Source organism: Fundulus heteroclitus, chromosome 16 (genome assembly GCF_011125445.2).
Source record: "Fundulus heteroclitus isolate FHET01 chromosome 16, MU-UCD_Fhet_4.1, whole genome shotgun sequence".
Lineage (NCBI taxonomy): Eukaryota > Metazoa > Chordata > Actinopteri > Cyprinodontiformes > Fundulidae > Fundulus > Fundulus heteroclitus.
Genome location: NC_046376.1, coordinates 23429661 through 23441414, shown reverse-complemented (window position 1 = coordinate 23441414; position 11754 = coordinate 23429661). Strand labels below are relative to the sequence as shown.

Here is an 11754-nt window from a genome sequence, read left to right as displayed (position 1 = left end):
GACAAAATAAAAGATTCAGAAACATCTCATGTAAGGATTGAGCTGTTCCTTTGTCCCAATTTCATCCAGAGATACCTTCAGACCTTGATACTGACCTTACCTGACTAAGGGGAAAATGGAACATTTCGCATCCACATATAGAACAAGGATAATGTATAACATGGTCAACTTTGTACTGATGCATCAAAGGATTCTAAGCACACAAAGTGCCTTTCCTCCATGGTTGGAACTGGTGAAAGAATCAGTAATGGTCTTAATACTGTAGTTGATTACTCAAGACCAAACGTGAATTTTTTTGTCAGACCCTCAAAAACCAGAGAGAAGTTTGGAATCATCTGGGCTTTAGGGTGGTTTTCAGAAGTCTGTTAATTTAGACCTTTAGTTTGCTCTGACTTTAGTTCATTATTCACCTTGAAATAATAATCTTTTAGACCTTTTATTAGAAATCTGGCTGTTTGTAAAGATTGAAAGGTACATTCTAATATATATATATATATATATATATATATATATATATATATATATATATATATATATATATATATATATATATATGGAAAGGGAAACGAACTGACAGACAAACATGCAAAACAAAACAATGTAAATTTGATATGGTAGTGGTTGAGAGAATGAGAAAACTGGAGTAAAAGTTGGAACAGGAAGAGTTACAGGACACAACAGAAAGGCTGGATTGAATAGTGCACGGTTTAAATGAGGGAACCATACCATCGGATGAAACGCTGGAACCGAATTTGGACCAAATAAAATGTTGGAGCAGAATTTAGAGGACAGAAAGATACAGCCGAGCATTAAATATATGTATTTTAAAGACTCTAGCTTTGAATGTTCGTTTTTGCGGAGATACTTGAAATAAATAAATATATTTAAAAAGTTTTTAATGACAAGTTAGTATTACTATCCTCAGTCGATTCCAGTTGGTGGCGGTAACGTACCAAAATATTGCTTAGCAACTGGCAGTGAAGAAGAAGAAGAAGAAGAAGAAGAAGACCGTCACATTTTCAAGATGGCTGCCTCCATCTCAGGATTACTAAAACCTTGGACACCAAGGTAATTTGAGCGTTTTGCACGTTAAAAGATTAATTTATACAGTAAATACTAACCGAATGCATGCTGTTTCTCCCGCTTTGGTTTTATTTACGTATAAAATCAGCCTGCTCGGATAAAGTAAGGTTTCGTTAAACCCGGAGCGGTGTGTCGATATTAATGCGCTCATCACGCCTTTAGCAAACCACCAGAGGGACTTAATGTGAGATTAACCTTCTCAAACTACAAGTCCTGTAGGTATGGTTCAGGGAAAAACATCCGCAGTCCAGCTGATGCTTTTACAGCGTTTGAAAATATTCTGTCAGACTAGTTCAACAAAGACCTTCAAATTACCTGCTTCCTTTCCCCCACTATGATTATTTTTAAACTATTTGATCATATGTTGAGTCATTACACATCTCCCAGCTGTTTGAGACTAATTAACCTAACAGTCAGGTTTTTGGACTGTGGGGGGGGAAGCCGGAGTACCCGGAGAGAACCCAGTCATGCACAGGGAAATATATGTTTGCTGCATTTTTAAAGGGTGTTTTCTTAAAAGAAAGGGGAGCAAAAACGTTTGACCCTACTGTGACTCGACATTCAAACTAATTTTAATGAGTGAAAATACACGTATCAAGCCAAAAAGAGAAGACATATTTTTCAGTTGCATCCCTATTGCAAACTCTGCAACAGACCAATAGCCGGCCTGACTTGTCTTCCTGGTTCCGCAGAGTCCTCTTGGTGAGATGGAGCAGATACAACCCTTACTATCTGGAGCCCGAGGTCAGGAAGGAGGCCTACAGCCGGCCGGAGAGCGAGCTGAGCGCCGAGGAGAAGGAGGAGCGCGAGCTGAAAACGCTCCGACCCATCAAAGCCGCCCCCAACGCAGTGACGAGCTCCACGTTTGACGACCCGGTCCTCAGGTGATCCGCAGCATAAGGAAGAGAGGGAGAGCTACGGCTACGTTGTTAAGTTCATGTCAACCGATCCTTTCTCTTTTTTTCCCCCCCCCGCTTCTCAGTAAATTCATCAACATGATGATGAAAGACGGCGACAAGATTTTGGCCAGAGAGATCATGATGCAGGTAATTTCAAGAAAAAGAGAGGCCTCAGGTCTGTTCGGTCTGTCGCCGACGTCCAGGTGAAGCGGCAATTGACGGCCACTTCTCTTTCCTTAGACGCTGGAAAACATAAAGTCGAAGCAGGTGGAGAAATACCACAAAGCTGCCGATGGGAAGAAGGAGGAGATTGAGTGCAATCCTTACGCCATCTTTCACCAGGCCCTGGAGAACTGTAAGCCTGTAGTTGGGCTGGCCAGCATACAGAAGGGTGGAAAATACTATCAGGTCAGTAAGAAGGCAGTTTAACGCTATTTTGTTAATTCTATCTGGGTTCCTATGTTGCATCGAAAAGTAGGGAATTCGACTGTGTTCCAGATTTGAAAAAATAAATAAATTGTATGCTTTGTTATAAAGCTGTCTAAATGTTTTCTTCCCTGTCCTTCCTCACTTCCTTTTATCCCCTGCACCCTTCCCTTCTTGTTCCCTCTTAACCTTTCTTGTCCACCCTTCCTTACTTCTGTCTCCTTTTTCCTTCCCTCCTCATGTCCTATATTCCTCCCTTCGTGTCGTTCCTCACAATCCTTCCTTCTCTGTGGCCTTTTTTCCTTTTGTTTGCCTTCTTGTTTTCCTCCTTCCTTATTTTTAACCTTAAAAGCAGTGTTTAAATTTTAATCTGAACCCAGGGAGGATGATGTAGATGGCAGAAAGAGAAATCATTAAAGAGCTATTTGACGCAAAAAAACATCTAAAAAGAGACTCTGCGTCTATTTTTTTTAATTTATTTTTTTTAGGTTCAGTGTTGACATAATTTATCTCAATCCCATCCAGGTGCCCATCCCGCTGACGGACAACCGCCGGCGCTTCATGGCGATGAAGTGGATGATCAAAGAGTGCCGGGACAACAAACACAGACGCACGCACATGTACGAAAAGCTCTCCCAGGAGCTGCTCGCCGCCTTCGAAAAGGAGGGCAACGTCATCAAGAAGAAGCACGAGCTGCACAAGATGGCCGAAGCCAACAGAGCCTACGCCCACTACCGCTGGTGGTAGACGGGAGAGCTGAGCAGGACTGACGGATGACAAGCTGTTGTTGTAAATAGGGAATCTGTCACGATGGGACAACGTACAAGAGACTGCAGATTGACTTACTGATTGCATTTTTTTTTTTGTATATAAAAATCTGTCATAAACCTCGCCGAAGCGTGTTTGTTAGTGACAACAAATGCAGCCGAGTTGAGAAAACAGTCCAAGATTTTATTTAAAACAAAATTTTATTTAAAACAAACGCATTTAATATGCTGTCCAACAGTAGAAAAACAGAAACAGATGTAAAAGTATTGCCGCTTTGTAGTAAAATATCAAAACAAACAGCTTTCAGGTCTGCGACTGTTCTCGATGGGTTTAAATGATCTCCGTTCCCGACATTCAGGCTTGCTTATTTCCAAATAAACCAGAAACCTTTGAAATTTAATGCAAAAAACAAAGCAGGTTCTGGTCCTGAACCCCTTTAAGCTCAAGTGATTTTAAACAACGACTTGAAAATGTAGGTTCAGAGCTTCCAATCCAACTCCTCTTAAATAAATCACAATGGGTCAAACTCTTTATGCATCGTTCTTCAGGCATAACTTGGTCAAATGTTACAGTTGTAGGTATAGCTGGACTGAGACAACAAAAAAAAAAAAAAGTTGCCTATCAGCTCAGTTCAGCAATATGACCAAATATACCATAATTAAAAAAAAGATTCAGTTTTAAGCAGTGGTCTGCTGGTAAAACAACATCCTGATGCTTGGATTGAGGCGTCAGGATAAGTCAGCAGATGGCAAAAGATCTGAAGGTGAACCCTAAACATCTATAAACACACCTTAAAATTATATTTTCCTTGATTCACTTTGTTTTTTGCTTAATTAAACCAGATAACGGTAGCAGGCATGTGCTTGGCTATATAAACGGGACATATATATATATATATATATATATATATATATATATATATATATATATATATATATATAAATCTTGAAATATTCTGTTTAATTGAAAACTAGCACTTTTGTCTTTCAAGGTCAACTTTTCTGGCAAACTCCAGAACGGAAACAAAACTGAGTTTTGAAGCGTTATAGTTCTTGGCAACAAAACAGAAGAAAAGTAGACGTCAGTGCCGGCCTGTAAAAGCCTGACTGGTAATTACGTGCGGTCTAAGTTCTGAGGGCAGGACACCCTGGGCTGTTTGCTTCTTGGTCCCGCCCTGACTTGTTAGAACCCTTTAGGCCTTATTAAGGTGTACCAAATATATACAGCATCGTGCTCTGGTTGGGTTGGCACCACTTCTTTAAAACAAATATTCCTCCAAAACATTTAACATCTTTGATATACATATAAAAAAAATTTTGGTCTTTGAACTGAAGCCGTGACGAGAAGGAACAAGAAATAAAAAAATCGCATCCCTGAACAGAGACAAACCGGCCTCTCATCAAATGTTAAGAATCCTGCTTCTTAACAGCAACTAAAATCATGTAAAAACTTTTATAACTTCACACAGGAAATGTCTTGAGCTCTGCAAATGATCCAATACGTTACAATAATAATAGTGATAATATAAAAGTAAAGCAACTATTAAATCAGTCTGAATCGAACTGGAATGTCTCCGTTTTGACTCAAAAACTTGGTAAACTAAAGAGGAAACCTTCCTACAAAGCAGGAATGCAAAAAGTGTCGGAAAACGCTGAGCTTCTAGGTTTTTGATCCAAACTAAAATCAACTTAGACCAAAGTTTGTCCGAACGCAGGAGAAAACCTTAACAACTAAAACCTCTGGTCAACTATTGCACATTCCACAGCCATCCCACGTCAGCCTTGATCAAACGCAGGAAACCACGCAGCACAAATCAAAGTCTCTCTGACTCCCGTCTCCTCCCACCATCAAGCTGCTGGTATAATAATCGGCGGCGGCTAAAGGGAAAAGTGTCCGCGGGTTTCGGACGGCTCAGCGGCCCTCTCTCACTCGGAGATTTCGCTGTAGTAGTACTTGTGGGCGGTGCTGCTGAGCATCCAGCCGCCGGCCCGGAACTCCAGGATCTCCAGCAGCAGGAGGCGGGCCATGGAGGTGAGGCCCTCCTGCAGGAGGAAGCCGTCCCGCAGCAGGAAGAAGAGCTCGTCCATCCGCTGGCCGTTCACCTTCTCCAGCTGCTCCCCGATGCGATGCAGCTGCAGCACCAGGCAGTCCACCTGCCGAGGAACGGGAGAGGAGAGACAGGTTTGGGCTGCGGACGGGCTACTTACTGTTACCTGCACGCTCTAATGTGTGGAAAAAACAAAAACAAACAAATGACAATAAAAGATTCTTGAACTATTTGATACATCAGATTAATATTTGGTACAGAAACCTTTGTTTGCAATTACAGATATCAGATTTTACACCGTGCCACTCCGCCACTCTCTGGCAAGTACGGCGGAGGACCTGTGATGCTGTGGGCCTATTTTTCTACTCTGCCACCCTGCTCGAGTGCAGAGCATCATGAGCTCTTTGAAATCCCAGGAGATCTTACAGATGAAATCAGCTGGCCTCTGTTAATAAAAGTAAAAAGTAGACGTCACTGGGTAATTCAGCAGGATAATGAGCCCAAACGTTTGGTCAGATCCACATAGAAGCGGCTGACGGAGACACAAATAAACTTAAATTAAAGGATGGGTTCTTCTAAATGCGTCCCTGGTGAGATGATCCCACTGCAATAAGACGTTGGAACAGACGTTTGTTTTAAGGACTTTTCCACGTCTCCCCTGGGAGGGGGACAAAGAATGTAGAAGATAGTGTAAACTTAGCAAAGTGCTGGAATATGATGAAGCGCTTTCCCACATATCCACCCACACTACAAAAAGGGAATTAAAAGTAAGTAAAATGTTCTTGAAATGACTGCATTTTCCTTGATTTTATCAGGTAAATAAGGTAATTTGCCAATGGAATAAGACCTTTGCACTTAAAACAGGAACAACTCATCTCTATCATCTTATTCTAAGTGCAGTATATCTAACTGTCTTGTTTTAGGGGTCAAAATACTCATTACATTGGCAGATAATCTTAATTACCTGCTCAAATCAATGACAAACACCCTAATTTCAAGAAAATTCCACTTACTTTTAGTTCCCTTTTTGTTGAGCACTGTTTTACAGAAGATATGCCAAACACCGTCCAGGTGGAGCGGTAATGGTCTAGATATGAACGTTAATCTGCTTAAGAAATGATAAATATGGTGTCAAATTTAGGCCAAAACAAGAAAAAAAAACGACCCAGATTAAGAGCTACTTTGATTTTAAACACATGATGGTCACCTAACCTCTTCCTCGTTCAGAAGAGCGTCCGGTTGGGCCAGCCTCACCAGACAGTCGTACACAGGAGGGACCAGGGCCACCATCGGCATGTTGTTCACCTGAAACCGCACACACACATGTCCACATATACACCTCTAGATTTCTAAGCAACGTGAACGTAGTCATCACCGGGAACGTCGCTGGAGCTAAATGAGGGAATCTGCTCCGAAAGGCGACAGCGATCGGCAAACTAAGGCCAGAGAGCGAAAATCTGAGCGTCTTCTAAAGGAGTCGCAGCGCAGCCGTGGTAAAAACTAGGGCTGTGCATAAAAATCGATATAAAGATTAATATCGATATCTTTAAAAACGATTTAATATCGATATTCTGGCTTTCAATATCGATATACCTCCCAACCTCTAGGGGGCGTTTTTTTTTTTTTTTTTTTTTTTCCCCAGTGTCCTGTCTAGCACTATGGCAATAGGAATTGATGTCTCAATGCCAGATAGAGCTCGACAGATTTTGCTTTTACAAGTGGAGCAAACGGCTTTCGCCATAGTGCTCCACTTGATTTATGCATGTAAATAGCTTTATTATGATTCCTGCAAGGAGAATTTCAAATTATATGGACATGACAATGGGAGAGTAAAGGAAGAACAAAAAGTGAAAGAACAGAAAAAAAAGAGTAGAGGTGAAAGAAAGAGGAGATAAAAGGAAGAGAATGATAAAATGTCCTCTGTCTGCTCCATCACCTGGAAAGAGACACAAAAAGAACAGCACAACCAACAGACATAAAGCAACAGATACACTCGAATAACACCTAGATGCCATTGCTAAATCATATATATTATTATGTAAGCTGACATGTGTAATGTGATATTTGAAAAAAGAAAGTGAAAGAACATAAATAAATAAATAAATAAATTACAAGATTACTGTATATAAGTGAACACTTAATACCTGGGACCCAGCACCTGTGGGAGATGTGAAAGTGCACTAGTTTAGGTGAACATTATCCAGAAATAGCTTGATAGTGATTGTGGAGAACCGAAGACCCTAGGGGGCGTTATTACAGCGCAACCATTACAGTTCACAGCGAAGGAGAGCGAGTGAGACGAATTTGTGGAACGGCCGACAGGATTTTAGAAGCTCCTTTGTCCCTAAAATCAGATGTTTGGGCACATTTTTGGTTTCTGTGACACGTTAAATGCATTGAAGCAAATGCACTTTATTTTCCTGTTAATATGTCTGTGATCAATAAATAGAACATAAACATAATATTTGGCTGATTTTGGTGATTGAATCACTGAGCATTAATTCAAAGTAATAAATATCGATATTGGAATCAAATCAAGCTGAGCTATGTATCGAGAATCGTATCGTATCGTGAGCTGTGTATCGAGAATCGTATCGAATCGGCTCATCCTAGATGATACCCAGCCCTAGTAAAAACGCCCGCGGCTCCCACCTTGAGGTAGTCGAAGATGTTGCAGATGAAGGTGACGTAGCAGACCCACTCCTGCAGCGAGCGCTTCCTGGTCTCCTCGCGCTGCTTGAACTCCTGCTGCAGGCGGTTCAGCAGGTGCCTCCTAAACACGGCGCCGTTGTTTTGCTTGGCCTCCGCCTAGAAAAAAGAGGAACCGGGAGAGGAAATATATCGCCTTGATGAAGTTTTTTTCTGTATTTTATGGAGGTTTTGTTTGGAGAGCGGAACAAATTGGTGCATTATTCTGAAGGGGAAGGAAGATCACGGACTGTTTTTGCCAGTATGCTGCACGGATATTCGACGGGCCCACCTGAGTCAATTCTATAGCATTTGTTTTCTGCAAACCAAGGCTAGGTTCACACTGCGGCTCTTGATGCTCAATCCCCATTCTTTTGCTGAAATCTGATTTTTTTTTTTTTAGGTGGCCGTTCATACTACTATTAAATGCGGTCTGAACGGTTCAAGACCGCAAAGCAGATAACAGGAGACGTCACAGAGCAGCGTGCTGTTGGTTTGTGGTAATGGTTTCTGGAAGTGTTCAATAATGTTTTGTTAAAGAAATAATAGGAAAAAAAAAATATTAAGACCACATCATAGCAAGACGAAGGTAAGAAGAAAGCAGCAGAGCTATTAATTGTCTTCTATGGAGCTCTAACTGCTACCACTGTGTGTGGATGTGTAGTGTGAGACTGGAGAGTGACGTGAAATTCGGATAAAATGCGACAAGACCGTTCAGACAGCGAACGCTTTGAAAAAAATCCGATACGAATCCGAATTAGTACCACACATGGAAGGCTACGTTCACACTGCAGGTCTTAATGCTCAATTCCGATTTTTTTGTGAAATCGGATGTTTTTGCGTGGTCGTTCACATTTCCAAATATATGCGACTTGTATGTGATCTCCTGTGTGAACTGAATGCGTTCAACCTAAGTGTCCCACGTGCGCACTCGAGGACATGATGACGTCACACATAGCAAGCGTCCTCAGTGTTTGCGGAAGTAAACATGGATTATAATGCTGGCGCGCATTTTGCGGTCATTCATTTATTTTCTAACCGGAGCTTTCCGTCCATTGACTGCTCTTCTCATTGTAGTCCGCTATGGGTGTCGTCTTTCTTCCCGCTTCTGCATAGCAGGAAGCAGAATAGTGACGTTTGTCGAGTATCGGTGACGTACAGGTCGGATAAATGCGACCCGGCCGTACAGACACAGGTCGCATTTGAAAAGATCAGATACGTATCGGATTCAGGACCACATATCCAAGTGGCCTGGGTCGCATTTGAAAAAATCTGATTTGTGTTGTTCAGACTGTCATAAAAAGATCAGATACAGGTCACATATGGGCAAAAAAAAAATCGGAATTGGGTCACTTCAGGCTGCAGTTTGAACGTAGCCGAAGTGGCACAAATCTGATTTTTTTGGGGGTGAAAAGATCGGAATCGGGCCGTTTACACTGCAGTGATAAAGACGAACACGGGTCGCATTTCCCTGCAGGGTGAACGTAGCGTCAGAAAAACCTGCGTTAGAGCTTTAACCTGAAAAATCAGTGACGAAGGGAAGTAACCCCAACACACACCATCATATTCACCAATATCGTCTGGAAATTCAACTTTTCATTTTTATGGTTTACCTTTATTTTTCCCATTCTTATCCAAACTTGGTGTGAAAGAAAAAAAAAATCATAAATCACATTTTTCAAACTTTTTCATACTTTTCAAGACCGTGGAAGGAACCCTGACAACGGGGGAACTCTCCTGTCAGCAGACCTTCCCCTCCCGAGGCTGGATCTCTGCAGCTCCTCCAGAGCCACCGTGCGCCTTTTGGCTGCTTTTTAAATGAACGGTCTTCGTGTCCACCTGTCGGTTCAGGTGGACGGGCGTGACTTGGCGGAACTGCAATCGTGACATATGGTGTCCATTTCCGATAAGGGGGGGGGGGGGTCGCACAAATGCTAAGCGCGGCATTATAATGTTTAATAACCTAACTCTACGCTGTCTGTCCACTAATGTCCTCTAACGCAGGTGGACTCTATTATCCTTTTCCGTCCACTTCATTGCCATATTCTGCTTTGGGTCGATCTCTGACACAATGAGACGCCCTAAAAGTGTGCGGTTATAACGGGACCAAATACTTTGGGACAAAATGTGGGACAGTAAACCGGAGTGCCATCAGTTCTGACCTGCACGATTGTGAAGCAGATGCGGCCGGCCTCCTTGCTGAAAAAGGGGTCCTTCAACGACTGGTCCACGAGGACGTTGGACACCTTCTCCAGGTTCACAGAACCTGGATCTGTAAGAGAGAAGTGGGCTTTTAAGACATGCTGGCAGAGTGTAATTTTTCATCCACCCATTTTACAATTCTTATTAGTATTTCAAAGCACATTGTTTACCTTTCAAGGCTGTTTTTAGCAGTTTCTGTGTATCCATGTCGAATGACTGGATCTTGTAGTCCTCGCTGGAGTTTTCCATTATAGATGCTGAGGTCCAAAATGACACCTGGCTGGGAGCTTTTCACTCTGTGAAGAGATCAGACAGGGTTAATGCAACAGGTCTTTTTTTTTTTTTTTTTTCCCAATGCACAATGGCACTCTTTCAGAGCCAGAACCCCCCGGCACAGCTAAACCCTAAATCCTGTAGAGTCATCAAACTGGCTGCTCCACTCGCTGCTGCGGGACAGGAGGGATTTAGGCGATTTCTGCTCAGCTGGAACTTGCCTGAATACAGGATGCAAAAATAGCCGGCACAAAACGACATTAATATGAGCCGAAGCATCTCTAAATTATATTCCAGCACAGTTTTTTTCCCACTACCATGATAAATCGATTGTACTCAAAGAAATAGTTGTGGCTGTTTCCTCGTTAATAAACACTTTACCAGCCTCAGTGCTTTGGGTGAGCTGCGCCTTGCTAATGTCGAGAAAGGAAATCAGCTTTAAATCGCAACGAAACCTCCACAAAGCACCCAATTGCAATAAACCTGGACTACATCGAGCGGCTGCGATAATTCGCCGTTCAAATGATTTTTTAAATAACAGAGTTTGAGAGAAAATTAACGCATCTAACCTGGTCATACCACCTGAATCAGAGAGAGGAGACTTCCATCGACACGGTTCTCCGGAGATCAACTACTGACCTCAAGATGAGTCCCTGTCCCTTCTTCCCACGGACATGGAGGCGTTCCTGCTGCGTCGGCTTTGGTGTCCGTTGGAAACAGTACGTCAGCGAGGCGCCATTTTCTGAGTGGCAAGTTCACCAAGATCAAGTGCATTTGAAAGATGGGTAACCCAAATAAAAGAGGCACCAGCAGTATGTTCCTATTTTTATGCGTGATTATACATGAAAATATCGTGAACTTTGAGGTTAACCTATGCAATTGCACATATTATTATTATTATTATTATTATTATTATTATTATTATTATTATTATTATTATTATTATTATTATTATTATTATTGTTATTATTATTACTATTTAAATACCTCTAACTAAATAATAGTTACTCACCCTGGAACTTACTAAAATAGCTCTAAAAGAATCAATGACATATGAAAATAAATGTTTTATATTTTTTTATATATATATTGTGTTTCAAGTGTTTCAACTCTCAAATGTGAACATTTATTTATTTAGTTACTACTACTACTACTACTACTACTACTACTACTACTACTACTAATAATAATAATAATAATATATATATATATATATATATATATATATATATATATATATATATATATATATATATATATATATATATATATACTTTTTTTTTTTTTTTTTTTAAGTGGAACAGAACTATCTTGCACTGTTTTCCAACACTGTTGGATAACCGGAAGCTCAATGCGTCTGTTTTTCCA

General features: G+C 41.2%; 2 protein-coding genes across 3 annotated transcripts; one reads left to right on the top strand and one right to left on the bottom strand.

Moving 5' to 3' along the window:
* The first annotated feature begins 971 nt into the window (after nt 1-971).
* On the top strand, nt 972-3299 carry mrps7 (mitochondrial ribosomal protein S7). Its single transcript, XM_012872392.3, has 5 exons — nt 972-1068; nt 1776-1967; nt 2066-2129; nt 2223-2390; nt 2934-3299. Exons 1-5 carry the CDS (start codon nt 1025-1027, stop codon nt 3153-3155), a joined length of 690 nt encoding a protein of 229 aa, XP_012727846.2. The 5' UTR covers nt 972-1024; the 3' UTR covers nt 3156-3299.
* A 75-nt stretch (nt 3300-3374) lies between these two features.
* Nucleotides 3375-11079, bottom strand: mif4gdb (MIF4G domain containing b). Of its 2 annotated transcripts, XM_036148124.1 has the most exons (7): nt 10956-11019; nt 10517-10607; nt 10284-10409; nt 10074-10183; nt 7876-8031; nt 6436-6528; nt 3375-5329 (listed from the first exon to the last, which is right to left on the bottom strand). In XM_036148124.1, the coding sequence occupies exons 3-7, from the start codon at nt 10360-10362 to the stop codon at nt 5102-5104; spliced, it is 666 nt and encodes a 221-aa protein (XP_036004017.1). In that variant the 5' UTR covers nt 10363-10409; nt 10517-10607; nt 10956-11019; the 3' UTR covers nt 3375-5101. The 2 variants fall into 2 exon arrangements, with proteins under 2 accessions (XP_036004017.1, XP_012727847.1); XM_012872393.3 differs by lacking the exon at nt 10517-10607 and having other exon boundaries at nt 10956-11079.
* Between the last annotated feature and the right edge of the window lie 675 nt (nt 11080-11754).

Coding starts and splice junctions, on each gene's coding strand:
- mrps7 (XM_012872392.3), top strand. CDS start 1,025: ATGGCTGCCTCCATCTCAGGATTACTAAAACCTTGGACACCAAG. Junction 2,130..2,222: donor CCAGAGAGATCATGATGCAG/GTAATTTCAAGA, acceptor CTCTTTCCTTAG/ACGCTGGAAAACATAAAGTC. Junction 2,391..2,933: donor AGGGTGGAAAATACTATCAG/GTCAGTAAGAAG, acceptor AATCCCATCCAG/GTGCCCATCCCGCTGACGGA.
- mif4gdb (XM_012872393.3), bottom strand. CDS start 10,362: ATGGAAAACTCCAGCGAGGACTACAAGATCCAGTCATTCGACATGGAT. Junction 8,032..10,073: donor TCTGCTTCACAATCGTGCAG/GTCAGAACTGAT, acceptor TCTTTTTTCTAG/GCGGAGGCCAAGCAAAACAA. Junction 6,529..7,875: donor ACATCTTCGACTACCTCAAG/GTGGGAGCCGCG, acceptor GTGCGGTTTCAG/GTGAACAACATGCCGATGGT.